At 32.0% G+C, this 26,996-nt stretch overlaps 1 protein-coding gene across 22 annotated transcripts in view; it reads left to right on the top strand.

The window, feature by feature from the left end:
* LOC148616230 (1-phosphatidylinositol 4,5-bisphosphate phosphodiesterase gamma-1-like) overlaps positions 1–26,996 on the top strand; it is a 60,804-nt gene that overhangs the window by 31,529 nt on the left and 2,279 nt on the right. The window contains exons 20-37 of one of the 22 annotated variants that reach the window (XM_088583064.1): positions 891–1,068; positions 3,986–4,048; positions 6,646–6,729; positions 7,462–7,565; positions 8,149–8,294; positions 11,202–11,350; positions 12,778–12,874; positions 13,791–13,890; positions 15,040–15,210; positions 15,954–16,056; positions 16,355–16,469; positions 17,775–18,034; positions 18,489–18,673; positions 21,404–21,456; positions 22,056–22,230; positions 22,523–22,572; positions 23,582–23,683; positions 24,367–24,408. In XM_088583064.1, coding sequence (XP_088439190.1) covers positions 891–1,068; positions 3,986–4,048; positions 6,646–6,729; positions 7,462–7,565; positions 8,149–8,294; positions 11,202–11,350; positions 12,778–12,874; positions 13,791–13,890; positions 15,040–15,210; positions 15,954–16,056; positions 16,355–16,469; positions 17,775–18,034; positions 18,489–18,673; positions 21,404–21,456; positions 22,056–22,230; positions 22,523–22,572; positions 23,582–23,683; positions 24,367–24,386 — 2,155 coding nt within the window. In that variant the 3' untranslated portion in view covers positions 24,387–24,408. Of the gene's footprint in view, positions 1–890; positions 1,069–3,985; positions 4,049–6,645; positions 6,730–7,461; positions 7,566–8,148; positions 8,295–11,201; positions 11,351–12,777; positions 12,875–13,790; positions 13,891–15,034; positions 15,211–15,953; positions 16,057–16,354; positions 16,470–17,774; positions 18,035–18,488; positions 18,674–19,534; positions 19,556–19,742; positions 19,761–20,452; positions 20,480–21,403; positions 21,457–22,055; positions 22,231–22,522; positions 22,573–23,581; positions 23,684–24,366; positions 24,409–26,996 lie in introns of all 22 variants that reach the window. The other 21 variants (XM_088583065.1, XM_088583068.1, XM_088583067.1 and 18 more) reach the window with 21 other exon arrangements.

The following is a 26,996-nucleotide window of genomic DNA, read 5'->3' on the forward strand; positions in this document are numbered from 1 at the left end:
GATGATTTTTACTTAAGTGGGCAAAACAAACATTTATAAAACTTGGTACAAAATGCAAAAACTTAACATGTTGTAAAAATTTCAATTCAGTTTCAAATTGAAGTCTTGACTGCTGAGGTTATTTATTATGCCAAATTTAACCCTGTACCTAGATTTTAAACTTTGGCCATTTTTTTTTAGTTTGTTTAAATTGGTGTTCAAAGTTCAACTATATTTGACAAAAATCAAGTTTTTGGTATTATTTGATATGCTGAATCTTCCTATATATATTTGATACCATTTATGTATTGGTCGGCATTGAAGTCCACAGGGTATAAGTTTATTATGCTTTGTCAGTTGTTCAAAATAGTTTTTGAGGGTCTTTGATATACATCAGAATCTTAACTTTATATTTAGATTTTTTAAATATGGACTGCAATAGGTAAATGCCCAAGTTCAAATTTTCAAGTTCTATGACAACTTTTAAACTGTGTCAAAAATCTAATGATTTGTCCAAACTTTGCTCATTATCAAATTTAGAGTGGTAACATGCTTAAATATATTGGCATTACTTGTCTAAAATGTTCATGGTTTATCCAATGAGGTAATATCAAGCTGTACCCTATAGAGCATTTTATTATTTTAAATGTATATATCAGGTTTATTTAATGTGGTTGTATCTTTTTTATGAGTATTTTTTCTCTGAGTAGAAATCATATAATAATATTTGTGCATTTAGGGAACTTTATTTGCTGTACATAAATGTACTATGAATTGGGTACTTATAAGAGTTCTACAGCAACTTTGTGTTCTGTTCCATGAAAAATTGCCAATATTTGTCATGACAATAGCTGGAAAATCTCAACATTCTTACAGTGAAGCACATAAAAATGATTATAATACTATTCTAGGGCTGATGGTAAAATTAAGCACTGTAGGGTGGAAGTAGACGGTAGACTGTACGTAATAGGAGAGTCAACATTTGAAAGTTTGGTGGATTTAGTGCAATATTTTGAGAAAAATCCTTTGTATAATCGTATAAAGTTAAAATATCCAGTAAATGAAGCAGTTGTACAGAGGCGAGGCTCGGTAAGTAGTCAATTTAACCACAACTATTCCACTACAATGTTTGTGGTTTGTTTGGTTTACATTGTATAAGATAAGGGGAAATAACTCAAATTGTGAATACATTTAAACATTAATCATTTCATTTCAACATGTTTTCTGATTGGATAAAAATAAAATTTGTCTGATCTTGTAAACATAACATTGCTGTGTGATAGTGATGTCTTTAACCTTTTTTGGTGATTTACTCCTTTTTCATTATGGTAATAAAATTAAAATATAGAATAACTTTAATATGTTTTGTGTTTATTTGAATTATTGATCACCTAAAAACTAAATGTAGTAATATCTCTATGATAATTAGTAGACATACATAATGTACATCATTGAAAGAAAAAAGTTTTAGCTGTAAATAGTTAAATACTTCCTCCCTGCTTTTGGGAAGCATATCTAATTTTATGCCAAATGCATACATGTACATGTATTGAATTATTCTACTGATGTGCAGTACAAACTGTCAAATAAAAAAAAGATGTAGCTAACTATCTTCTGACAGAGCTAGATAGTTCTAAATAATTCTTAACAAAAGTTCAGTTTAAAAAGAAAATAAATGTAATTTTATTTAAATTTTTATATTGCCACAGCAGAAAATGCCATCAGGCTATGTATAACGCAAACTATGTGCAAAAAGGGTATACCAATCTTTTTGAATACTAAAAATATTTGGTATACCTTACACATGTTTCAAGCAGGAACCTTTCATCAGCAGCATGAAAAGAGGCTATTTTTTTAGCACTTTTCGTTTGATTGTTAAGAATTTATTGATATAATTTTTTACATTTGGCCATGTCTATATTTGGTTCCATACTGTCTATTTGGTGTATAGTTAAAATACCCATATGCAAGGGTCATGAAATTTTGACAGCCAATGTCAGACATTTTATCGAATTTCAGCAGACCTTTGTGTCAGTCTTTAACATACCTAGATTGAGAATTAACTTCAAAAACCCTTTTTAAACAATACGGAGACAGGTAGACAGGCTGTTTATACAGTAATAAAACCGTGCTAACTATAATTTATAAGGGTTGACAATTTTTTTATGTCTGATATTGGAAAATTGTTGTCATTTGTTTGCCAAATTTGTTGGTCAATGACTGGCATTTTTTACCATTTCCGAATACTTGTCCATACAGTTTAGCTAGAAAAAAATGATAGGTATGTGTACCAATTAAGTCTGACCATACAAGTATGATTAAAATACATGTAAGGTCAATATAAATATCAGCAAAAAAATACACAGAAGTGTCAGCAGTGGAATGATTCATACACATCAAAATTCCAAAACATGGCCCAAACATTAACACATAAAAAAAGAGACAATCTACATACGCAATGTAGTAAATGGAATAAAAAAGATATATATAATTATATAAATAATGGGATACCTATCAGTGCAATAAGTTTTCAGTAGTTTTTTAAGATCATCAACATTATATGAATAGGTTACTTCTATGTATTTTTATCTGCAGGGTAAACGTGAATCACCAGGAGTAGGGATCGGTACCCGTTATGTTAAATCTGTCGTCAATTTTTTTTCTAACATTGTAATTAGTTCAATTATCTGCATGAGAATTGATTTAGCTCTTTGATTTTTGTTATGTGGTATGACAAAACTGTCTTGAAAAGTTTTTTAAAAAAGTGTTTTTTTCTCTTTTTTCACTTCAGTGAATTTTTTTTTTAATCTTTCAAGCAACTTGATATTTTTGAAGAAATTTATTATTAGTGATCAACTAATCCACTCATTTCTAACATTTTTGTCCTCTTATCAATATAATTTGATCTCCAACTGAAAGTATACCCAGTATAGAGGAAAAGGGAATGTATCGAACTTGAAATATGAAATATTTGAATATAGAGTATGCATTTTATACTCTTGTTTGATGACAAAAGGTCACCTTCTTAAATGGTTTCATGGAATAAGGTACCTCTTTACCATCTAATGTTTGAATTAGGCAACTTATTCCCTAGTGATAAATATGGCATGTGTCTCATAACTTAAATGAATTTAAAGATTTCATTACCCTATTAGCAGTTTTACACACAGTCTATAATGTTTCTATGTTTTACACATACTCTGTGTTGTTTCTTGAGTTTTTTCATTGTGATTCTAGATGACTGTGTGTTCTGCAGTTAACTGTCTCTTCTTAATTCCTGAGGAGATTGTGTTTAATGGGCCATCCCTTCATGATCTTTTAGCAATATGTTCCTGATGAGCTATCCCACCATGATACCTGAGCACTGTGTTCTCCCATGACCCTTTCCACTATGATTCCAGAGAACTGTAAACTCTAACGAACATTTACATCATGATCTCTGAGCACTGTGTGTTCTACCATCATTCCTGAGCATTATGTTGTCCCATGAGCCATGTTTCCATGTTTCCTGAGCAGTATATTTTCCTATGAGCTATCTAACCATGTTACCTGAGCCCTCTGTTCTCTAACATTTATGTTGTGTATAGATACATCTGCCAAGTACTGTAAATGTTTTTATTACACAGATTCTGTCAAGTGAACATTTTCCCTGGTATCAATTTATAGTTTCAAATAAATGATTAGTGTTATATAGTGTTAAAAATCAATTTCGCCTGTACTATTTTGCACAGTTTTCTGTCCACCACGAAAATAGCGAAATTAGTATGTTTACACTATCTTCTTCCAGCTTCCTTTCTTTCAATTTTTCTACCGAGTATTCCTTTCCCATTCAAGACACCATTTCATTAGCTTTCTAATCAAGTTACCTGATCTACTTCTACCTGCCTTTCTTCATTTTTTCTTTTGATCTTATCCATCCCTCATTCAAGAGTATAAAATACCATACCTAAGTGGAATCAGAGTTTTTATTGTATAATATATTTCATTGAGGGACAATGAATTTCAGGATTCCAGTATATCTGGGGGAGCAACTGCCATGAATTATGTTTATCCTAATGACCTGACAAAGGTAAATGTACTTGCGCATGCATGTACATGTAGTCTTTACATGTATTTGGTTGATGGTCCTATAAATATGCATGTGCACAGTTTGTTTTTTCCATGTGGTATATCAATTATTATTTTATGGCAATATTTTTCATAGATTATATATTTTATGTGTTAAAAAATCTTAACTCTTTTTATAATATATTTACCTGACTGTGTATAAAACCATAATTGATGTTATTTCAGTACACTGTAGTCTTGCCTTTAATACATAGGTAGCTGTTTAAACTGAGAGGGAAAACCTCTTTAAGCGTTATATGTTTAATTTTGTGTAATGGATATACATGTATAAACATCTCTCAGTATCTTTTGGCGTACATTTATGCTAGAAATATTTGCTTTGGTCTGGCTTCTCAGTGGTACATATCATGGTCACTTTAATTAATTATGATATTTACAAATATTTATTACAATACATGTATAGTGCAAATTTACCTTTGAAACTTAAAACAGTCCGTCCAGAAGCACACTATTTATAGTTTTGCACTGCTAGCTAAGAAAATAGTAGCAAATCCAAATTGCTTGAGAAAAAAGATACAAGAAGCAATGTAAAGTTCTGAGATCAGCCATTTTTTTTTTAGCTCACCTGGCCAAAGGCCATATGAGCTGTTGCCATCCCTTGGTGTCCATCGTTGTTGTCCATCATCATTAACAATTTTTCTAATCTCTTCTCCTCTGAGAGTACTTGACCAATTTTAATCAAACTTGGTATGAATGTTCCTTAGGATATTTTGCATACAACTGATATGTGGATTTTTTATCGAAAAACATGACAACCATTACTAATAATAGAACATAGGGGTCAGACAAACGTTTTTCTCATATATCTCTTCAAAACTGTTAGCTTTAGCTAAATTCTTTCAATTCCTGATGATGCTTATTTTAACACCTATAATATAAGATGTCAGACGACTCCTTGATACTGTTATTGCCCTTGAAAGTTGAAAAATGACAGCTTTTTTACAGTTTTACGCCAATATCTTTAAAACTATGGTAGATAGAAAGATACTTTCAATTGCTGGAATGATCCTGATGATATGTCCTTTCAAAGTCGTCTGAGTCAAAATTGTCGGACAACTCCTTATTAGAGTCACTGCCCATGAAAGGCAAGAAAATTTAACAGGTGAGCGATTCATTCTCCTGGGAGCCTCTGGTTAAAGGAAAGTATGGGTTCAAAAGTTGTGAAACTTGACAGGTTTATTTGTAGTACTGACCTTCAGAGTGTTGTGGTTAGCATTGCTTATTAGTTGACTGTAACTTCAAGTTGTTTTAATTTTACTGAAAATTTTTTTTATTGCCTTGCCAATAATGTTGTTTAAGGGATATTGTGGCCTTTTGTGGGATATTTTAATGTGTCCATCTGTGTCTAACATACTTTCAGTGTTTGGATTTTTAGTTCAATTTCGTACATTCAAATTTGTCTTAGCGACAATAACCTGCCTTAGTGACAATAACCTGTCTTAGCAACAATAACCTGTCTTAATAGACTATGATTTAAATATCCTTATGCAGTGCAGTTTATATAAAATTTACCTGTATATTAAGATTCCCTGTCTAATGTGACCAGGATTTTGATTCTTTAGAAGGTCTCACTGTACATGGTTTGTTTTTTTTTTTTTTTAAGCTCCAAGTATTTTAATTATAAGGATCAGAGGTCAAGGGTGAATTTCTTTTATTCAGTAACATCTTAGTGAACTTTCTATCATGGATTTTGACTAAGCTTAGAATGTACACATTCCTAGTAAAACAGTATAAACCCTGAAGTTTATCAAGGTCGTAGGAGGTTGAACTTTTACTTGATTGAGGATACTGAGCCTTGCAATGTCTATGAGATTATTGGAACTGCAACTGGTTAAAAGAGTTCAGACATAACAAAATGATTGAAGTACCAGGACCCTTTTAATTTTTGTAAGGAAACATTTATGTTTTTATTATCATCAAATGCACACAAAATCGTAGACTGATGTCATTAAACATCATTGATAATATAGATTTTTTTTGGTAACATTGAAGTGAATTATTTTTTTCATATCCCCTAAGCAGAAGTTGTATAGATCTTGCCATCTGTGTGTCTCTTCTAGTTTTTATCAGCAACACCTATGAAACTGCTGAATGGAATTGTCGAAACATTCACACATTCTTATCACACGATTTCATTGAGCACCTCCAATTTTGTATTTCAATGAGAATGACTTTTGAGGTTTTATGATTCATATTGGTGTATATACAATTATAAACAGGGGTATCAGTTTGTGAGCTTTGGTCATTGCATTTCAAGTTTGGATGATTACATAGCTATTGATTAGTGTCCTGTTTGACCTGACATGTGACAACCATGATTTTCAGGTCATTGGTGTAGGAATATGGGATATTATTTTACATATGCTTAACTAAGATATGTATATTGTGGCTGTTAATAATTGAGAACTTGTCAAGTGTATAATCTTTTAGCTTACCCAGACTCCTATGCACCACTGCAGCAATAGAAATGTTGCTTAAGCATGTTTTGGATTTTGGTACAATTATTGCATGACATTTGCATGTGCTCGTGCTTTGTAGGTGGCTTTACCAGATATGGATGATAATTCTGTATATGGAGATGGGATTTATCATTTTCCAAATACAAGTACGGTTGTTACCAAGGTAATGTAGATATAGTTCAGTAGATTTGTTTTGGTTGTTGGGTTCATGGTGATATTTGTTAAATGTTTGATAAAAAAGTATACCCAAAAGTGCCATGATGATAATACACCCCAAAAGAAAGTTTTGGGCTGTGTATAAGATTTACTTTTGTTGTCTTTCCGTCTGCCTACACATTTTGTAAGCAAAACCCTACCTGGATTTAATGAAATTTTATTGGAAGGTTAGGCATTGTATATAGATGTGTATGAATGAAGATCATTATTATCTAAAGCCTGGGACTGAACATTATACAACTTTTAACATCTTAAAACTGTTAGCATATATATATGCTTACCATTTGTATGTGATATGCATGGGATAATTTAAAGATAATCATATGTAAACTGAAACATTTGATTTGATATAATTCAATTGGATGGCACTTAAGGGTTAAGGGTTTAGTTGTTCTTTGCTAACTAAGCTTCAGAAGTCTTTATGGGATTGGTTTTAAATATGCATCAATTTCCTGACATTTCCTGACAGTGTGTATCTTATGGTTCTCTTTTATGTAATTAAATGTTATATGAATAGTTTCTACTATGTTAAATACATTTACATGTAGTTAATTCTGAAAAATTAATGCTCAAGGAATTGTTTTTTTGGGTTTTTTTTGGGTTTTTTTTTTTTGTGTTTTCAAAATGTTGACACTGTATTCTTTTTTATGATTTTGTCATATATTTTGTCTTTCTATAGACTACAGTGAAAGCCATAGCTGATTATCAGGCTAACAGGGCAGATGAACTGTCGTTCAACAAGGGAGCAATCATTAACAATGTTACTAAGAGTGATAATGGATGGTAGGTTTACTTGAACATTTTGAATTTCTTTTCTAACCAAAAAAGAGGCAAGATTCCACAATAACAGGACATAACAATTTGACTAAGATGTGACCATTTCAAAATCTTGATTCTTGATACAGAATAAACCAAATGTCTGATGTATCAAGATTTTAGTCATTTTTTCTGCATCGTTGGCCTTTATTTCTTTACCATCAACTCTCACCTGTTGAGTGAACTCATGAACACTTTCATTGAATAAGTTCAGGCAGTATTGCCCACTAATACCATGTAGTCACATATTAAACAACTCACCTAGATATTCATCTATATAGTTCTTAAGCTACAAGTATCTGTGATGTTTAATTCTATTTATCACTAGACTGATTTATGGAACAGATTTTAGTATTGCCATTGATTTACAGCAAGTAAAATACGTAACTTCATGGGATAGATTTGATCTTTGCGAAAATATGAAAATATTGGTTCCTACACCCATGCTTAGTAATGATATTGAATGCTGAAATAAGATTGTGACAGTATTTAAAAAACCTTTATTTATATAAGAAATATTTTATGGTAATGAAAATTGATTGTATTTTAGGTGGAGAGGAGATTTTGGTGAAAAGAAGCAATATTGGTTCCCTGATAAGTTTGTAGAAGAGCTGGACCTTCCTGAGGATACTGAGGACCAGGCACCATTAGGGGCCCTGCAGAAAGGATTCATAGAACTGCAAGGAAGTAAAGTTGGTACGTTGATACCTGTGAACTAATTGGTAGATAACTTATGTTTGTCAGAATATTGCCATGTCTTTCTTATTCAGTTATGGCCTACTTGGTGTTTGCCAGAAAATCATCCTTGTCGATGTCTCCCAGTCACAGAAAATCAGCCTTATCTGTGTTTCCCAATCACAGAAAATCAGCCTTGTCTGTCCAAGTCACAGAAAATCAGCCTTATCTATCTGTCCAAGTCATAGAAAATCAGCCTTATGTATCTGTCCAAGTCATAGAAAATCAGCCTTGTCCATCTGTCCCAATCACAGAAAATCAGCCTTGTCTATCTGTCCCATGTCACAGAAAATCAGCCTTACCTATCTGTCCCAGTCACAGAAAATCAGCCTTGTGTAGCTGTCTCAGTCAGAAAATCAGCAAGTCGAGTGATATTTATGAATAAAGTCTAATGAGCTTTAACAGATAATTGAAAAGGACCAGTTCCAATTTCAATACTAATTTATGTAGGCTAGTGAGTAATTTGAATAGGTCTCTAGGTAGAATTCTATCCTACATTATACCAATGTGTTCTATTTGACTACCACTGAACACCTCTGTGATCTTTTGGACACTGTCTTTTAAGTTTGAATAGCTGTCAGTTATGATGAGATTAACCTCTAAAGGTCAAGTAAATACAGCTCACTGAGGCCATTTAAATCATTGTTCAATTTTCTATACTGGTACATTTTCATGTTTATATTTTAGGGCATCTTATATAAACATTCACAGTAAACCAAAGAAAAAAAATAAAAATGATACTTGTATTAACAATCACTTTACATTTCTTAAACATTTTTTAAAACTGTTTAATATTGAGAAAGTTCTTAGAGGGACTGGTGCATGCATTTATATTGCAAACTGAAAACATAGCCATTTTTGCAAAAGTGTAATGAATGTTATCAGAACTTTTAAGCTCTTAAAACTACTTCAGCTAGAAAGAATCTCAGTTTAACAATGTATGAGCAACTAAGTCTTTCTAAAAAAAGGTTTCAGCATTCAGTTTAATTAAGTAATTGAAACTAAACTACTAAGGGGGTTTTTAACGTCCTTGACTACCCTGTCAGGTCTCACACGGACGGTAAATTGAAACTAAAAATAGGCTTGGTCTATAAATATTTAAATGAAATGAACTGTGTTATCCAATCAGAAACAAGTAAATCACTTGTATATAGAGTACAAACTACCCAAACACACTGGTGGGTGGCAAATATTGAAGTTTAGGTCATCCATAATTGACAGCTATTCAACTTAAAAGGCAGTGTCCAAAAGATCACACAGGTGTTCTGAAGTAGTTAAGTATGACACATTGGTATAATGTAGGGCAGATTTCTGCCTAGGAAGCTATTTAAATTACTCACTAGCCTACATTAATTAGTATTGAAATTGGAAATGGTCTTTTTCAGTGAGCAGTAAAATGGATATTACATACATTACACTACATGATATAGAAACATTTAAGATAAATAAAACTTAAATAAAACAAATACAAATATAGACATACATAAATAAAGCAGACATAAGCTATAAGGCATGCAAGACAAATACATGCAAACTAAAAATAAAAAGCATTTCATACAAGCTAAAATAAAACATGTAAAAAACAGGCAAGTATAATCCATTTGATATACTCTATAGTCTAAAAGGTATCTTCTATCTGCAAAAACTGCATTTACATACACCCCTTCCCACTTTCCAATGAGTCCTTTCAAATGCTCCAAAGACGTACCTTCCCCGAATTATTGTGGTAAATTGTTCCATAATTTCAGGACAGCATACCTAAAACAATGTAAGCCTTATGTGGTGTCTATTTCTGTCTCATTCACCGAAAAGCAGCCTTGGTTATTAACTTGTACTAAACAACCAAACTTGTAAATTAATTAAGGTTTTTAATAACTCTGTTTAGGGTTAAACATTTTAACTGTAACCAGCTGTTCTCTGCATATTGTTGAATTCATGTTAAGGTCTTGTCAACACAGCTTCTCCATAGCTGTTTTTTAAATTTTTTATGTTATTTTTTTATATATATGTAGGGCATCATGTTTACATTTCTTAGGACATATCAAGCAGACGATTAAAAATGCATGTGATTTTTTAATCATCAGGCAGTTATTTAATTTCTGCAAGATGTTTTCCGCCCTTTTACATTTTCCAAGTTTTCCACAGATTTCATTGGAGAAACCAATTCTCCTTCACTGCTTCAGCCTATTTTATACCACTGCAAAGAAACTCGCAGATTATGGCCCCAACTGTTTTATGATTAGAGATTGAAGAGGGGTCCTAAAACAAGCATTTCATGGAAATTAAACTATATAACTCCTATAAAAGCATAGGAATGTCTATGATAATGTTCCACTGTATTCTATACCACAAGACTTGGATAGAATTTGAACTTTCTGAAACTATGGATCTAAAAGGGGGCTCAGAAACATACATTTTTTCCTGATTTCCAGACAATAACTTAAATATTAGTGATTGAATCTTCATACTTAAATTGACTTTCAAAATATTTTGCAATGTTGTGTCCAAATTAGTTTTTGTATCTATAATGAACTGTAAGTCCCTATGCTTAGTGTGCAAAAAACTAATATTGTTTCCACACTGTTTTAACTGGCTGTGGTCGTATCAAGTGGCACTCCGCGAAGCTTTTTATTTTTATTTAAACTACTTCTTCTTCTCTATCTATAGAAAAATGAAGATTTTAACATGCTCACTTCATGTTGAAAATCTTTTTTTTACCATGTTGAGTAGATAAATAATTTAAGCCACTCATTGCAGATGGAGAATGCATTAATTTTGGATACCTTCAAGGGCAGAATCGCACAATAAATTGTTCATAAATCAGAATGAGTTTAAGGTATATTATAATTTCTATTTTTCATTCATTAGAACAAACTGGAAGAAGTGATAGGCCTTGGACATTTGTTATCTTCAATCGGACCAGTCCATTTCCTCTAGAAGTTGCAGTTGACAGTGAAAGTGAAATGAGGGAATGGATGAGTATTTTGTCTAATGCTAATTTAACAGTAGTTGAAAGTGTGAGTTTATGTTAAATTATAACAGTGTTCTGGTTAGCCTTCAGCTGAGGGTGTAACATGTTCTGGTTAGCCTTCAGCTCAGGGTGTAACATGTTCTGGTTAGCCTTCAGCTGAAGGTGTAACATGTTCTGGTTAGCCTTCAGCTGAGGGTGTTACATTCTTCTGTTCTTCCCCTTCTTAAAAACATGATAATATTTCAGTGAAAAAGTTTTAGTTAATCTAGTTCTGCTTGCATCAAACTGCCTTAGCCAAAAAAAGAAACTTTGACTGTATTTTTTTCATTTTTTCAAGTGTAAAAGTGTTCGTGTATGTTCCTGTTGAGCTCCTCTATCCTTATTTTACAGCTATTGTAATCAATGTAGAAAGTTACCGGTAAATTAATTCTAATTTTAAAAAAAACAATAAGATAATACATTGGAAGCTGTCTTAACAAACCCCTTTTGGATTTAAAAAATGGTTCAGTTTACAGTGGTTCAAAATACATTTAAAGTCAATATAAAGGGACTTGAAAAAAGTGTCTGATTTAGACAGGTTTTGGATCATTTAGGGTTCAGTTTAGATAGGTTTTGGATCATTTAGGGTTCAGTTTAGACAGGTTTTGGATCATTTAGGGTTCAGTTTAGACATGTTTTGGATTCTTCAAGGTTCAGTTTAGACAGGTTTTGGATCATTCAAGGTTCAGTTTAGACAGGTTTTAGATCATTCAAGGTTCAGTTTAGACAGGTTTTGGATTCTTCAAGGTTCAGTTTAGACAGGAGTTGGAATCATCAAGGTTCAGTTTAGACAGGGTTTGGATTCATCAAGGTTCAGTTTTGAGTTTTTGGATTCATCAAGGTTCAGTTTACTCAGGTTTTGGAATCATCAGTTTAGACAGGTTTTAGATTTTCAAGGTTCAGTTTAGACAGGTTTTCGATTCATCAAGGTTCAGTTTAGACAGTTTTTGGATTGTCAATGTTTGGTTTAGACAGGTTTTGGAAACCTCAAGGTTCAGTTAAAACAGGTTTCATTGTAGTTTAATACAGACTCTTATTAGGCCACATAAACTTAAATGGTAGATTCTCATCCAACTTTCACAAAAAATATGGTGCATGTTGGGGGATTTTATTTTTGTTATTTTTGTTATTTTTTTTTATCTTTTCTAGCCTAATTTTAGCTATTTGAAGTTTAAATATGTTCCAAATCCATAGCTACATCAGTTTTAAAGAAGAAACATTGTTTTCATTACCAAGAAATGAATTTGTTGTGTGTTATAGTATCTCTAAACTAGGAACTGACGTAAAAGAAATCTTGAAGATGTTTTTATAATTTTTTATAGGGTAGGAGGGGTTGTGAATCTACTAATTAATTTTGTTTGGCCCTGCTCTTGGTTTATGACAGGGACAAAATACCAGAAAATTGAACTTAAGTATGATCTGTTTGTTTTACAGAAAATAAAAGATAAACAGCTAGAGAGGAAGAAATGTTTGGCTAGAGATTTGTCTAACTTGATTGTTTATGCTGTGGCAGTGCCATTTGATTTAGATCGTAAGTTCTCAATGTCTTAAAAAAGTTAAATATAGAAAAGGCAACATTCCTACAAGAATAGATTGGACAAAAAATTTACAACAAAAAGGTATTTTTTAGCAGAGTTCGAAAAAAAAGATTTGTACAGCTAGAGTGGAAAAATGCACAAATAATCAGTACAATCACACAAAAATCCTGATAAAAAAGGTAGGATCCCAATAATATATTATTGCTTCTTTGTGAAACTAAAAAGAAATTGGTAATTTTTTGGGTATATTTTTTCAGGTATATGCAGATGATTATTTACCCACATATTAGTTTTGAGGTAGCATACTCACCTTGAGTGTGGGAGGTTGTGGTTTCAAATCCCACCAGACTTTAAAATTAGTCACTGCTTCTCTGCAAAGCCTGGGGTATTAAGGTGATAGAATGATATTTAGTTAACTTTGTGTCAGAGTGGTGTGGCACATATACCTGTGGGCTGTCGTAATGAAGTTGTGGCTCAGAATGTCAGATTAGTACAAATCAGGGTCTGTTCAATAAATCAAATAGTGTCATCATGAAATACATGAAATATCTGCCATAGAACATTAAACCACAATCAGTCAGATGTATGTTACTATTAATTTTTACATGACCCCAAATGCTGTACTGCCAAACGAAGGCTCAGATTAATTTTTGGGGTTGTAACTGGAACCATTTATGAATAAGGTGCAAAAAAGCACTTTGAATCTGGTTAAATACTTATTCTGTGTTAGATATTTAGTCGGAATCAAAATTCAGAGCTGTATCAGGCTTAATGGTGTGTATACTTTCCCCACCTGTTCAGGGTTTATCCTCTACAGTTGTATCAAGCTGAGCCCAGCAATGCATTTTATTTGAAAAAAATATATTTGATAATATTGGTAGTGATGAACTATTCATATTGTTTCTTCAGGTGCTTCAAAGGGACCAATAAACAGCTGTGAGATGTCTTCCTTTTCTGAAATGAAAGTAGAGAAATATCTACAGCGTCAGCTTGCTCATAGTTTTGTCAAATATCCTTTTCATTGTTATTGCCTGTTGTGGCACACGATTGTGCTACTGTTTTTGGCATCTGGTTTTCATGTATACACGTTTTTTTTTCCTATGCAGGGATCATTTTTTAATTTGATGTTGATGGGTCTTTGGCTATGAAATCTTGGGTGGGGGCAAGGGGCAACAGGATTTCAGGATTTTAGACCACCTTTAGGTGCCTTCTCATGGGACAATTTAATGTATTTTTTTCTGGTATTTACTACCTTAAGTTTACAATACATTAATCTGAAATGCATCTTACATCCAAAGACTGATTTATGATCTGGACTGTTTACAGTCTTGTGTTAGTTGTGAAATTATTGATACCATTTGTCATGGTATTGTTATAATTTAAAGGTTGACACAGCAAATAGTACAACTTACTGTAAATTTCATCAAATTTTAGCCATGACCCGTGCAACATTAACCACTTTGACATAAATTCTTTCTTATCACTATTGCCAGTGTCAACCATGCTCTGGCTCCTGCATTTTGCGTGGCGTTGCCCCACTTGACTCATCCTTTTCTTTTGATAGTTGAGGTTTTGAACTTTCAGCATTATTTTCAGAATCTGGTTGTCCCCTAAAGAGACTGCTCAAGGTTTTCTGTTTTGGCCAGCATGTTTTCACCGGATGTGAAATTTCCAATCGTATTTGATTTGGCCTATACATGATTTCATCACTAGTGATAGCAATCATATAAAATAAATATGGTATGAAAGGAATGGCGAATCAACATACATGCCATGCTGGTTCCCGGTCGCAGAATAATAGATGGGAACAGTTTGTTTTGTATCGTTAAAAATATTACAGACACGCTTGGCACATTTAAAGTACAGTATTGCTCCTTTTAAATTTTCTACGCGTCTGTCTGACATGTTTGGCAACTTTTTATGCACCAATTGATACAAGGCATGGCCCAAAATGATCCCTGCATATGCCATTGATTTTCTGTGAAGATAACATCATAATGAAACATGGTACCCATGTATATCATAATATGTTTTAACATTTATATTATTTTGTAATACTGACTGAATAGTTCAGAGAGGTGGCCAATACCGTTTAAATGGTTTTTCGTGTCATATCATGTGACACCTGTACACTGATACTGATCCTTAACTAGCTCAGGTACAATAAGAACCAGCTGAGTCGAGTATATCCCAAAGGATCCCGAGTGGATTCCTCTAATTATGATCCTATGGGAATGTGGAATTGTGGCTGTCAGATGGTGGCACTTAATTACCAAACACCTGACAGGTCTATGCAACTCAATGAAGGAAGGTTTATGAGGAATGCAAGGTATTAAATAGTAGTCTTTGTAAGAATCATACAAATTATTTAATATGATACATCTCAAAAAAGGCTACGCATTTTAATTTTTTGTATTAAGTTGTTTTGTAGGTCTATATGATGAAATGTCTGATTATTCATTCCAACCTGTCTGCTCTTAGGAGATAATCCACATTGAAAATCCAACAGTTTCTGTTGTATTTTAGTGTCATTTACAGAGTTATCTCCCTTAATTTTGAATTCTACAGTACATTGTATGTAATTTTTATCTCCTTAGAACAAGGGTTATATGAAAAGCCACATGTTAACTTCTGTTTACTGTAACATATTAAACAAAATATCCAAAATCCAAATTTGTAGGCTTCTGAGCTCCCAGCTATGGATCACATTTTGCATGATTCTTATATGGAGTGCTAATTAATAAATACATAAAACCTGCTTAAGTACCTACTGTTAGGCTGAATGTTTTGTTTGGTTTAGACAGTAAATAGATTTGATGATAAAAATATTCACCGTATTCATTCTTGTTAAATTTCCTTTTCTATATATACTGCACTTGAATTAAGAAACATTACTTTTGAAGAACTAAAATGAAATGGAAATGAATTAAACATGTCAAGAGCTCATAAGCCCAACTTGGATTTTTTAAAATGAAACTTTATGTTAGATTTGCACAAGGGCAATTGTTGTCAAATACTTATAAGTGTAGGTAATGGAATGATAGGGATTCTTGATCATTATACTTTTTTTAGGTGTGGTTATGTCTTACAACCTGAAGTAATGAGAGGCAAAGATTATAGTCCATTTAGCAAACAGTGCCTGAGGAACATAGACCCACTCACTTTAACTGTCACTGTAAGTAATATAGACACATTTACTAATCACTATAAGCAATATGGAGTAAGGCTTTGTGTATTCATGCTATGATAGGAAACATATCTATTCAGTTACTATCAGCAGTAGAATGTAGGGTACCAGTAAATAAACTGTATCAGATACATTGCAGTTGGTACTATGAAGCATACAATTGCACTAAAAGTCTAAATTTTAATACATTTAGGTCTGATGGAATGTTCCATTGTTGTAGAATTACTGAGCAAGATGGATATGCATAAAAAACACATTTGTTATCTTTTGGATTTTGATTTTTTAGGTTATTGGAGCAAGGCATCTGTTAAAATCTGGACGAGGATTTTCTTGTCCATTTGTAGAGATAGAAATAGCTGGTACTGATCATGATAATAGCAAGTTTAAAACACAAAAAATTGGTAAGGATTGATGTTATTTAAGTTAATTATCCAATGTGATCTTAGTATTACAGTTATACAATGTATTAATTAAAGATATAAGTGTAAATTACATTTATTATATTGAATATAATTTAATTTCAGAAGTAACATGCTTTCTGATTGGATAAAAAATTTTGTCCTTCATCTCAGAGACCAAATTATAATTTTTTTAATGTGACTGTAACATCATCAGTCTTTTAGAATGATTTTGTAGTTGAATTTTGATACTAAAATTAAATTATAAGGTCATACATAGAACTTCTTTGAAAAATAAAGGGAGGATGCTTTTATGGAGGGGATATCTTTGTTTAATATCTGACCTCCTTGGAGATAAAGAAGTGATACTAATTTTTTTGATAACAGTACTAACCCCTTTTTTGTCAAGAATATTGCATTAAAAAGTCTCAGTTTTTGCATGTAAAGTCAAAACTATATAGATTGCGAACTTTTTTCCTTATTTTTAGCTCACCTGGCTGTAGGTGGTTTTAGCTCACCTTGCTTTAGGCCATGTGAGCTTTTGCCATCACTTCGCTTCTGTCATCATCATCGTCGTCATCAATTACAATTTTTCAAACACCTTCTCCTCCGAAACTATTGAATTGATTTGGATGAAACTTAGCCTAATTGTTCCTTAGGGTATCCTGCACAAAACGACTTTTGGGATTTATGTTCCATTTAAAAACATGGCCACCATTACTAAAAATAGAACATAGGGATCAGACAGCAGTTTTTTTGCATATATCTCCAAAACCATCAGGTTAAACCAAATTCTGACATGGGGAAAAAAGTGTTCAGCATGGTCAGATCTATCTGTGATCTAATTCTGGTGAAAATCTGTTGACCCATGTTTGAGTTGAATGGTGATGACAAAAGATTGTTCTGGTTGGCCATTTCCCCACAATTTTTTATACTTGCTTTAATTTCATCGATATTTGGTTTATATAGTTAACATGGTCTCTTGAGTTGAATGGTGATGATGAAAATGTTGTATAGTATAATTTAACTTCATTTTATGTTCTTTTCAGCAAATGTATACTGGGCTAGTGCCCCCTGGTGAGAGATTCAGGTTCTTGGAGAGCCTCTTGTTAAAGCTATTAAAACCAACTAACCTACAAATATACCATATTGAAGTAGCAATTTACCGGGAAAAAAAATTTTTTTTCTTTTTTTTTCTTTTTTTTTCTTTTTTTTCATTTATGAATTACTGTCAATTTTCTTTGTCTGTATTGTATTTAACAACTCATTTAATTTATATAGTAACAACATGATATTTTCTGATTTTAGATGATAATGGTTTAAACCCTGTATGGAAAGATAAAAACAGCTGTGTGGCTACATTTGATATTACCTGCCCTGACTTAGCACTAGTTAGATTTGTTGTTTATGATGAAGACATATTTGGTGATCCGAAGTTCCTGGGACAGGCTACATTTCCTGTACCTTGTCTCCGGTCAGGTTATCGGAGTGTTCCTCTGAAGAATGGATTCAGTGAGGAGATTGATATGGCAGCATTACTGATTCACATTGAAAAGAGGAACCCAAGGGTAATTGATATTTATGCTTGGAATATTGATGTATTTTGGTAACTGAGCAGATATTTCATGACGTACTGCCGCCTGTATAATTATACCCCTCACTTATATAGTGATTGGGTGTCCGTCCTTCCATCCATACTTCCTTCCTTCCATCTGTTATGCAGAGGGATACCCATCTGTTATCTGTTACTCCTCCTACAATCACTGTAGGGAATTTAATGAAACTTTCACATTTATAAGTATTCCCATTGTGCACTTCCTATTTTAGATTTCGATTATTAAATTAAATTGTGTGCTTTGGGATAACTGTTTACAATACTGGGGCATACCCCCTGCAAATGAAGCTGATGTTTGAAGAGATAAGGAATTATTCTTTCTTGGGTAAGATGTCTTTTTTTCTGGTACTGAGCACATTCATTCCTGCCGTATCAGTTATGAAAATAAATCGTCTATGATTTAACAGGAAAGTGAAGAATCTGATATTTATGCCTGTATACAAGACTTACGTGATAGAAAAGAGCTGTTAGAAGAACAGATCACTAACTACCAGCGAGAGGGTAAACAACAGAATGCACAGAGATTAATGGAAGAACTAACTCAAACAGAACAGAATCTTATAGTGAAAAATGATGAACGACGACAAAGGAAGTAAGTTCAATACACAATTAGTTTAAATATTGACTTTATGGTGAATTATATTCAATGAAAATTGTATGTCTCTCTTTAACCTAAATATATATTTCATTATTGATTTGATTAAAGCTAATGATAAATTTCTTCATGTTTTAAGTAAAAAATATATTAAAAATATAATTTTTGTTATTTTTTTTCCTTTTTATGTCTTATTTGGTCACAATTTATGAAGAAATAAATGTTCAACTTCTGGTGTAAATTTAATTAAAAAAAAATAAGTTGATCCTTTTTTTATTAATGAAAGACTGTTCAATGTGCATGTCAATATCTACAGATTGTGTGATGCTTGTTCTGTTTTATTTTGTTTGGAGCACATTTTTTGTTGTTGATCAGTTTAATTGCATGGATGTATTATATATTTTTAGTTTCATTTTGTGTAATTTTTTTTATGAATTTGTTACATTATAATATCGTAGGGGTAATGTTTAATGAGAGGGTTTTTAAAAACGGAATATATATATGGTTGGTCGTGCATTGAAATATTGCCCAAGTACTCATTAAAATAGTGGCATATGTAAACATATGTAAAGGACCAATATGGAAGTACATGTGCCTGTAAAAATACATAGAAACTAAAATTTTCCAAAGTTTTATAGAAACCCTACTTTTTTTTATACAATGAGTCCCATGAAAGACATATGATGTTGATTTGTTTGTTTTTCATGAATTTAATTTGTTAGTCCTTGTTTTTCATGGTGATCCTAATTATATGAAAAACACATGAGAAACATTTCTTTTTCATATGTTGCAATTACTACAAAGTACTTGTCAGGATGTAGATGTTTGAACTATGTTTTTTTACTCTATTTTTACCAGGTCTAGAATGTTTACTTTTAGGTAATTAACTGATGGAATGGGAGTTTGTTGTGAAATACCATAGCACTTCTATACTAAGTTCAATGATTGTATAATTAATATCAAAATTTTAATGCACCTTTGTTTTATTTTTTAAGAAAAAAATATTAGACTTTTGACTTCACCTTGAAAAAATTTGTACTAGATGAGTCCCTTTTCTTTTTCCTAGGTCCAAAATATTCCATAGGTAATTTGTTTTGAAGGTTTTTATATGACGTGTGAATTATACACTGAACAGTCAACTCAGTTTTGTAAAGAAATTATAGGAATCATTACAATTGTGTTTATAATTGTAGAATGGAAGTTTAAATGTATGTTATTATAATACTTTTGTAAGTAAGCAACTAAATGTTAGTGGCACCATATAGCGTTTAAAACATAAGATGGAGAAAATTTTTATCATGACCAGTAACTTGTGTCTAAGATAACACTAAAAAAAAGGGTCTGGAACTGTGAAGAACTTCCCTGTATATGTCACATTGAAATATTTCCAAATTTAGATGGTTCCAAAATAACTTACTAGATATGAGAAATATTGTTAAACTATCTCAGACTGATTTGTATAGAAAATAACCATTCAGTTTATTTAGCTTATGTGAGTTGATTGTTCACAAAGTGTTTACAGATAACACACAGTGTTAATTTCAAGCTTTTTCTACACATAACTTTCTGTTCACGGCAACCCATTGTCATCACCAAAAATAGGCTCAACATAAACAAAATTTCTGTAAATAGCATAGGACTGCTAATTCTTATTTTTGTTAAATCCTATCTGCAAGGATTTCTGTAAAAAAAGAAGTTTCCATTTATCCTGCCTTGTTAAGTGTTTTAAGTCACTGTTTTTTTTTACCTTTAAATTGTTCCAATTTTTCAATACAGTTTATTCCACCCACACTATTTTAGATGGTGAGTTGATTTCAAACTTCTTACAATTTAAGCGCATCCCATAATTGGAAATGAGGGGCTTTTTATGTCTGTTGGTTTGTGTCTGTGTCTGTTTGTGTTGTTCTAAGGTTGTAATAACATTGGTTGTAGCCCAGTTTAAATGGAGTTTTATTTCATCATTTCACTTAAATATTTCAAGTTTTCTATGACCATCTGAATTGCTCATTCATGGTTTAAATGTCTTGAAAACATTTCAGATTTATTTGAACATATTTTTTCTGGAGTATACATGTGCATTCATATCGTGTTGAGTTTAATATAGATCAAAACATTCACTCAACTTTGATCAACAATACTCTTAAGGAGGTAGACCTAGGATAAGGGACATAACTCATGAAATCAGTGATATGTTTGTGTCATATTCAATTTCACCAATGCCTATCAAGCTTTCAATAGAAGGAGAATGAAATCAATCCACATTACTTTGATGCTTACATCAGATTGATGTAAACTGGTTAATACAAACATTCCAATGATTTGTAGTAGTTGTGTCCCTTACCCTAGGTCTACCTCCATAAGGTATACCTAAGATATATGTTTAATCTTTCAATTGTGGTTGTTTGGTGACAATTTCTAGGCTGTGCTGCCAAAATAAGCATTCCTCAATTGACTTAAGCACTTATATATTAGTATGATTTATTCTTTCCATATAACTCACTCTTTGACCTATATTTTTTCCAGTTTCCCAGTCTGATACCATGGAGACTTTTAACTTTTTAAGTGGAGCCAATGTAGCATTGTACTGAATATCTATGGTGACGTTATATGTTAAGTGCTCTCAACTATATTGCCACTTTTGTCCCTAATTAGAAGTTCAATAATATTTGAATATTTTACAGGTCAGATTTCAGCAATGTGTTATGTGTTAATGTTTTGTTTTTGCAGGAAATATCAGAAAATCCTTGGGCTTACTGATGATCCATTTAAACGTTGTAATGGTAACTAACCCTCATGATATACTCTAATTTGTCTTTTTTCAATCTTGAAATATTATAGCCATAAACAATGAATAGTAATCTTTCATTTCTCAATTTATCAATCATGTAGACTTAATTAATGAGGCATGGTAGTTCATAGTCATAGGATTAGTCAATATAAACTATAAACACATACAGTTACTTCCCTTGTCAACTACATCGTTTACTCAAGCCTTAGATCTTCACTTAACACATTTCTTGGTTGATGGTTTTCAACTGTAATCTTTTCAGTCTGTTGAAAGGTCAATTCAGTAAATTAAAAGACAGTGGCAATTTCAGATTGACCTGTCTTACAACCTGATATGTAAGGCAAAAAAAAAATAATATGTATGTTTCTTATTACACCCATTTTTTAATTTAGCCATAATGGGCATTGGAAAGCCCTATTAAAATTGTTCTTTCCTCTAAAAATTAGGAATGTGGCAAGTTTCACATGTTCCTTTTTTCTGCTACTTTTTGTATTACTTATAGCAATCTCATCATTTTTTTATGACAATCTAATTATAAGTATGACAAGGTAGCATTGATAACACTTTTTTCTCTTACACTTGTAATCTTAGATGTGCAATCATCAGTTCATCAAGGAGTTAACAAAACAAATAGTGTTTGTCCTATCCCAGCTCCTAAAAAACTAGAACTCAAAGCTCAAAACTCTGCTCCAATACTGAGTAAGAAATCAGGCTCGATGGAAGATCTGTTACAAAAAGGAGAAGACGAAAAGCCTTTACAAAGGAAGTAAGTGGAAGGTCAAGTCAACTATAAGTGATGAATGACAAGTTTTAAAGAAGCCTAGCTATCACCCTATTTTAGTTCTTTAGTAAAGTTGAACTATAAACAGTAGACTACAATATCATAGCAGATTTACTTCTTTTAAATGTAACAATATTACTGGATAACTACAGTAGATTCTACATGTGTAAATTTTAATTTCATTCCATTTGACCTTGTTTCAGACAAATAGTTTTTTTGATAGGTGTAGGTCAACAGAAGAACTAAAGACCTAATTATATATTTGATTATATTTCAGAAAGTATCAGAAAATTTTAGGTATTGCAGAAGACATCGCTTCATCATCGGGTAACAGCACAATTTTCACATAGCTTAAATAATCTAGCTAGACTTGTCCTTACTGTTATTGGAGACCTTTGACCTTTTTATATTTAAAATGCTCTTTTTTAATTTGGATGCTGAGCAGTATTTGCTTGGATAGTTTTGGCTATGAATGATGCCCTGCTTGTCATCTCAAAGTTATTTATTTATACAGGGATTACCTCATTTTTATGAAAGCGAGCAGGGAGGGGTCAAAGGGTAGAAGTCTTTCTGTACCATCTCATTATTTAATGTTCATTTATGTATTCATATATAAGAATGAGGGCTGTAGGAATGACCATGCTGACTATAACATGATACAATATCTGCTATACAGTTTGACTTAAATAGATATATGCTAGAGGACTTGCTTCATCATTTTTATGACTAGTATTTGTAGAAGTGACACCTACATACAATACATCTCAGAATGATAAGAAAGCTGGAGTCTTTTTCTGGTGAATTTGGGTATTCCACTGTCCGAATCATTTAAACTTCCTCTTTATATTGTTTTCTTGACATCTTTTACTTATTAAATGTTCTGATGACACTACATAAAGAATGCTATTTCCTCAAGCTGCCCTTACAGCATTATCACTAGACTGTCCTTTAAATACTACGAAGCCATAGCTTCATGTATGCATGGCCTTTACATATAGAACTGCTCACTTCGATTAGGAAATGTCAACATATTTTTTGTCAATAGAAATTGAAGCATTTTAATTTCATTGTAATGCAAATATATAAACTTTGTTTGCATTTTGTTTAATGTTCTTAACTTGAATTACATTTTTACTTGAATACTTGAATACCACATTTTTTCTTGAATACCACATCTTATTTTTTTCTATGTCATTTCTGAAGTTACAGAATATTATAATTAGTCCTGTGGTTATAGGAAAGTCTATTTTCAAAGTTTTATGAGGAAATAAACATAACCATGGCAACATAACCTTGAACATATTTGATATGATTATTTCTCTGACTTTGGTATTAGATGAAAAAGCACTGCTGTACCAGCGTGTTGCCAGGCAACAGAAATCTTCTCAGTATATTGAAATAGAAGAAATTCGTGCTCAGAAGAAAAAGACTAGAGAGAGTAAGTCAAAGAGTCCATTCATCCGTAAAGGGCCTTTCATCTGTAGCTGATTGCACTTCTTTTTGTTCTGATATTCAATTCAGTGAAAAGGGGGAAATTCAGGCAGCATAAACAAAATTATGTTGGAATATACCTGAACTGCTCTGAACAGATACATCAACTTACTTTTCATCTTCTCATATCAAGAAATCTCAGTTTTAACAATCACAAATGGATTCATTATATTGACAGTTTTATTTTTTCTTCCCAACAAATCATCTTCCTCATCCTAAATCTGTTTAAAATCATTGTACATCATATATGTTCCCATACTGAACATACTCTCCTCTCCTTGAACAATACTTAGTCACCAATACCAATACCTAAGTAAATACAATATATTTTGAGAGATGTCATAGAACTGATGGACTGGAATCTTTTCTCTATCACATTTCCCACCATTCAGGTTTTATACCTTCGGTGATATGGGGCGGTGTGATAATGACTCAAGGTTTATATTTATTAAAACCATCTAATTATCTAATAGATGTACTGTTGTTTGCCAACAGCAGTAACACATGTCCTGGAGGTTGATTGTTTTAATTTTATAGGTAGAAGCATGAAGTTCACCTTATCTGACTTGACATCTGAATAAAATGTCGATGAATTGTGAAAGATGTCTTAATTAACTGTTCTTTTTTCAGAAAGTTCGAAAGAGTTTTAGGATTTGATTATTACTCAACATGGTAAATACAAGACAGTATTTAATTTTTTTTAATTATGACTTTAGCTTACTTCAAATCAATACTCTTACTTTAAATACAGGCTTCTTAGATACCTATCCTGCTTATCATCAATAGAAAAACGGAACCAAATTTTCCTGTATTATAGCGCACACAATGATAATATTCATGGGATAATGTTGGTCTTTTAATATAGCTGGTACAATGGTGATGTTCATTGGATAATGTTGGTTGTTTCTTGATTAAATGACATTTTCCTGTTGAACTGACTTAGGTTGTTAACTTTATGATTGATAATGAGATGATAATTTTCTATCAGGCCCAGATTTAGATACCTATGATATGATAGATAGTTTAAATCTCCTTGTAAATTTCCTACCAAATAACAACCTTATACAGTTCATGAGCTAATTTTCATTCAATTAAAAGAAGACCAACTTTATCTGCTAAACATCATCAATAAATATTCTGTAAGCTTTTTTTATGCTCCCTCGACAAACTGTCGGGGGCATATTAATTTACCCTTGTCCATCCGTCCATACGTCCGGATTACACATGATTATGGCTTGTCTGGCTATCTCCTTGTACAGTTTTTGAAGTACACCTAAAATATTTTTCAGGATATTTATACACATGATGAAGGTGTGCAGGGCCAAAGGATTTTGATTTTCGTGAAATATTACAGAAATTGGTGATAGTTACAATTAATCATTTTACTCAGAAATATATGGATCCTGGCTTGTTCTGCTATCTCCTCGTACAGTTTTTGAACTACATCTAAAATATTTTTCAGGATATTTCTACACATGATGAAGGTGTGCAGGGTCAAAGGATTTTGATTTTCGTGAAATATTACGGAAATTGGTGAAAGTTAAACTTACTTATTTTCGTCATAAATAGGGCTATATGGCTTGTATGGCTAACGCTTCCAGTAGTTTTTGAACTACATCTAAAATATTTTTTGCAGGATGTTTCTACACATAATGATGTTGTGCAAGGTCATAGGATCTAGATTTTTCGTGAAATATTACGGAAATTGGTAAAAGTTAGACTTAGTCATTTTCATCAGAAATAGGGCTATATGGCTTGTATGGCTATCTCTTCATTTAAATATATTTTGCAGGATGTTTCTACACATAATGATGCTGTGCAAAGTCATAGGATCTTGATTTTCATCAATATTACGGAACTGGGTGATAGTTAGACTTTGTTATTTTTGTCAGAAATATATCCAAAGCAACAGTTAGGGATTTGTTATAGGGGGTATTAACATTTTTATGTGTCCATTAATATATCCATTGGTCCTCTTTTTCTCATCCCAACTAGTCTGACAATACCAAACAGAATTTCATGACACTATGTGGCCAGGATACAATATGTAGATATGCATATATTCATGAATTTCTGATCCCAAAATTGATCCCCAGACCACGAGTAACACAAGTCTTGGAAGGATTTATGAATCTGCAAACCATGTCTTCATACAAAAATAAATATGTTCCTAATGTGGCAAATCTAGCAAGCGGGGGCATCATTAGTGTCTTACAGACATGTTTGATTTACTAAAAAAAAAAATCACTACTAACAAATGAGGTGGGGCTCATGTGATAAACAGGCCTTCTAGTTTAAGTATGTTTTTACTTAACTCTTGCAATGCTTCTTTACCTCCATTCAGTGGCATACCTTTTTCTGTGTGAAAATTGAACATTATGACAGCATTATTGATGTCAGTCAGTTACCTTGTTATATAAATCCATCAAGTATCATCAGACATTCACTTAGCAACATTGCTTGTTAGAGCAGCATATAATCTTTCCTTAAGACAATCCATATGATTTGATTGCTTTAAAACAATAAATTAATATTACAATCAAAATTAAATACTTTATTAAGTCAATCAATTACCAGTCAGTCAGCTGATTTTATCACCCATTATCAAACACTTTAATTTGACAACTCCAAGTAAAGAGAAATGAACACTGTCATTTTAAATTAAACTTCCTGGAATTTTAAGCATTTCTAATTGTTTTATTAGATATACTTGGCATGTGAAACATATAGATTTTCTGATATGTACTAGTACTAACTCATCACTTAATATGGGGTTGGATTTTTGTGCTACAGTCACTTCTTAATCTGATAATACAAGAGATCTTCATAAAGGGGTTGATCTGGTATTTGACTATGTGTAGTTTTGTTTGTGATGTCTTTTGTGTTTAAAGAATCTTTGAAAATCTTATTTTCTGGAGTTACTAATATCTTTTTGACCATGTGGATTTTTTTCACAGAAATTCTGATTTTTTTTTTCCTTGTTGGAATAAATCATTTCAGTGTTTACAATGTTATTTAACTTTGTACTTACAATAATGAAACAGATTATCATCACTTCAGAAAAATTATAAAGAGATGTATGGTTTGACCATTTGATATTTGTTTTCCTATGTAACTTTAAAGTGTTCATTGATCATAAACAACAGTTTATTTTTACTCAGTTTGTTCCATTTAAGTTTAACACATTTTGTTTCATTTAAGTTATTTTATTCTTTTATTATCATTTGCATGTTGAGGTTTAAGTGTGCTTTACAATTGTG

The sequence above is a fragment of the Perna viridis genome, chromosome 5 (assembly GCF_037379345.1).
Source record: "Perna viridis isolate PV_CMFRI_1.1 ecotype Kerala chromosome 5, ASM3737934v1, whole genome shotgun sequence".
In the NCBI taxonomy this organism is placed as follows: domain Eukaryota; kingdom Metazoa; phylum Mollusca; class Bivalvia; order Mytilida; family Mytilidae; genus Perna; species Perna viridis.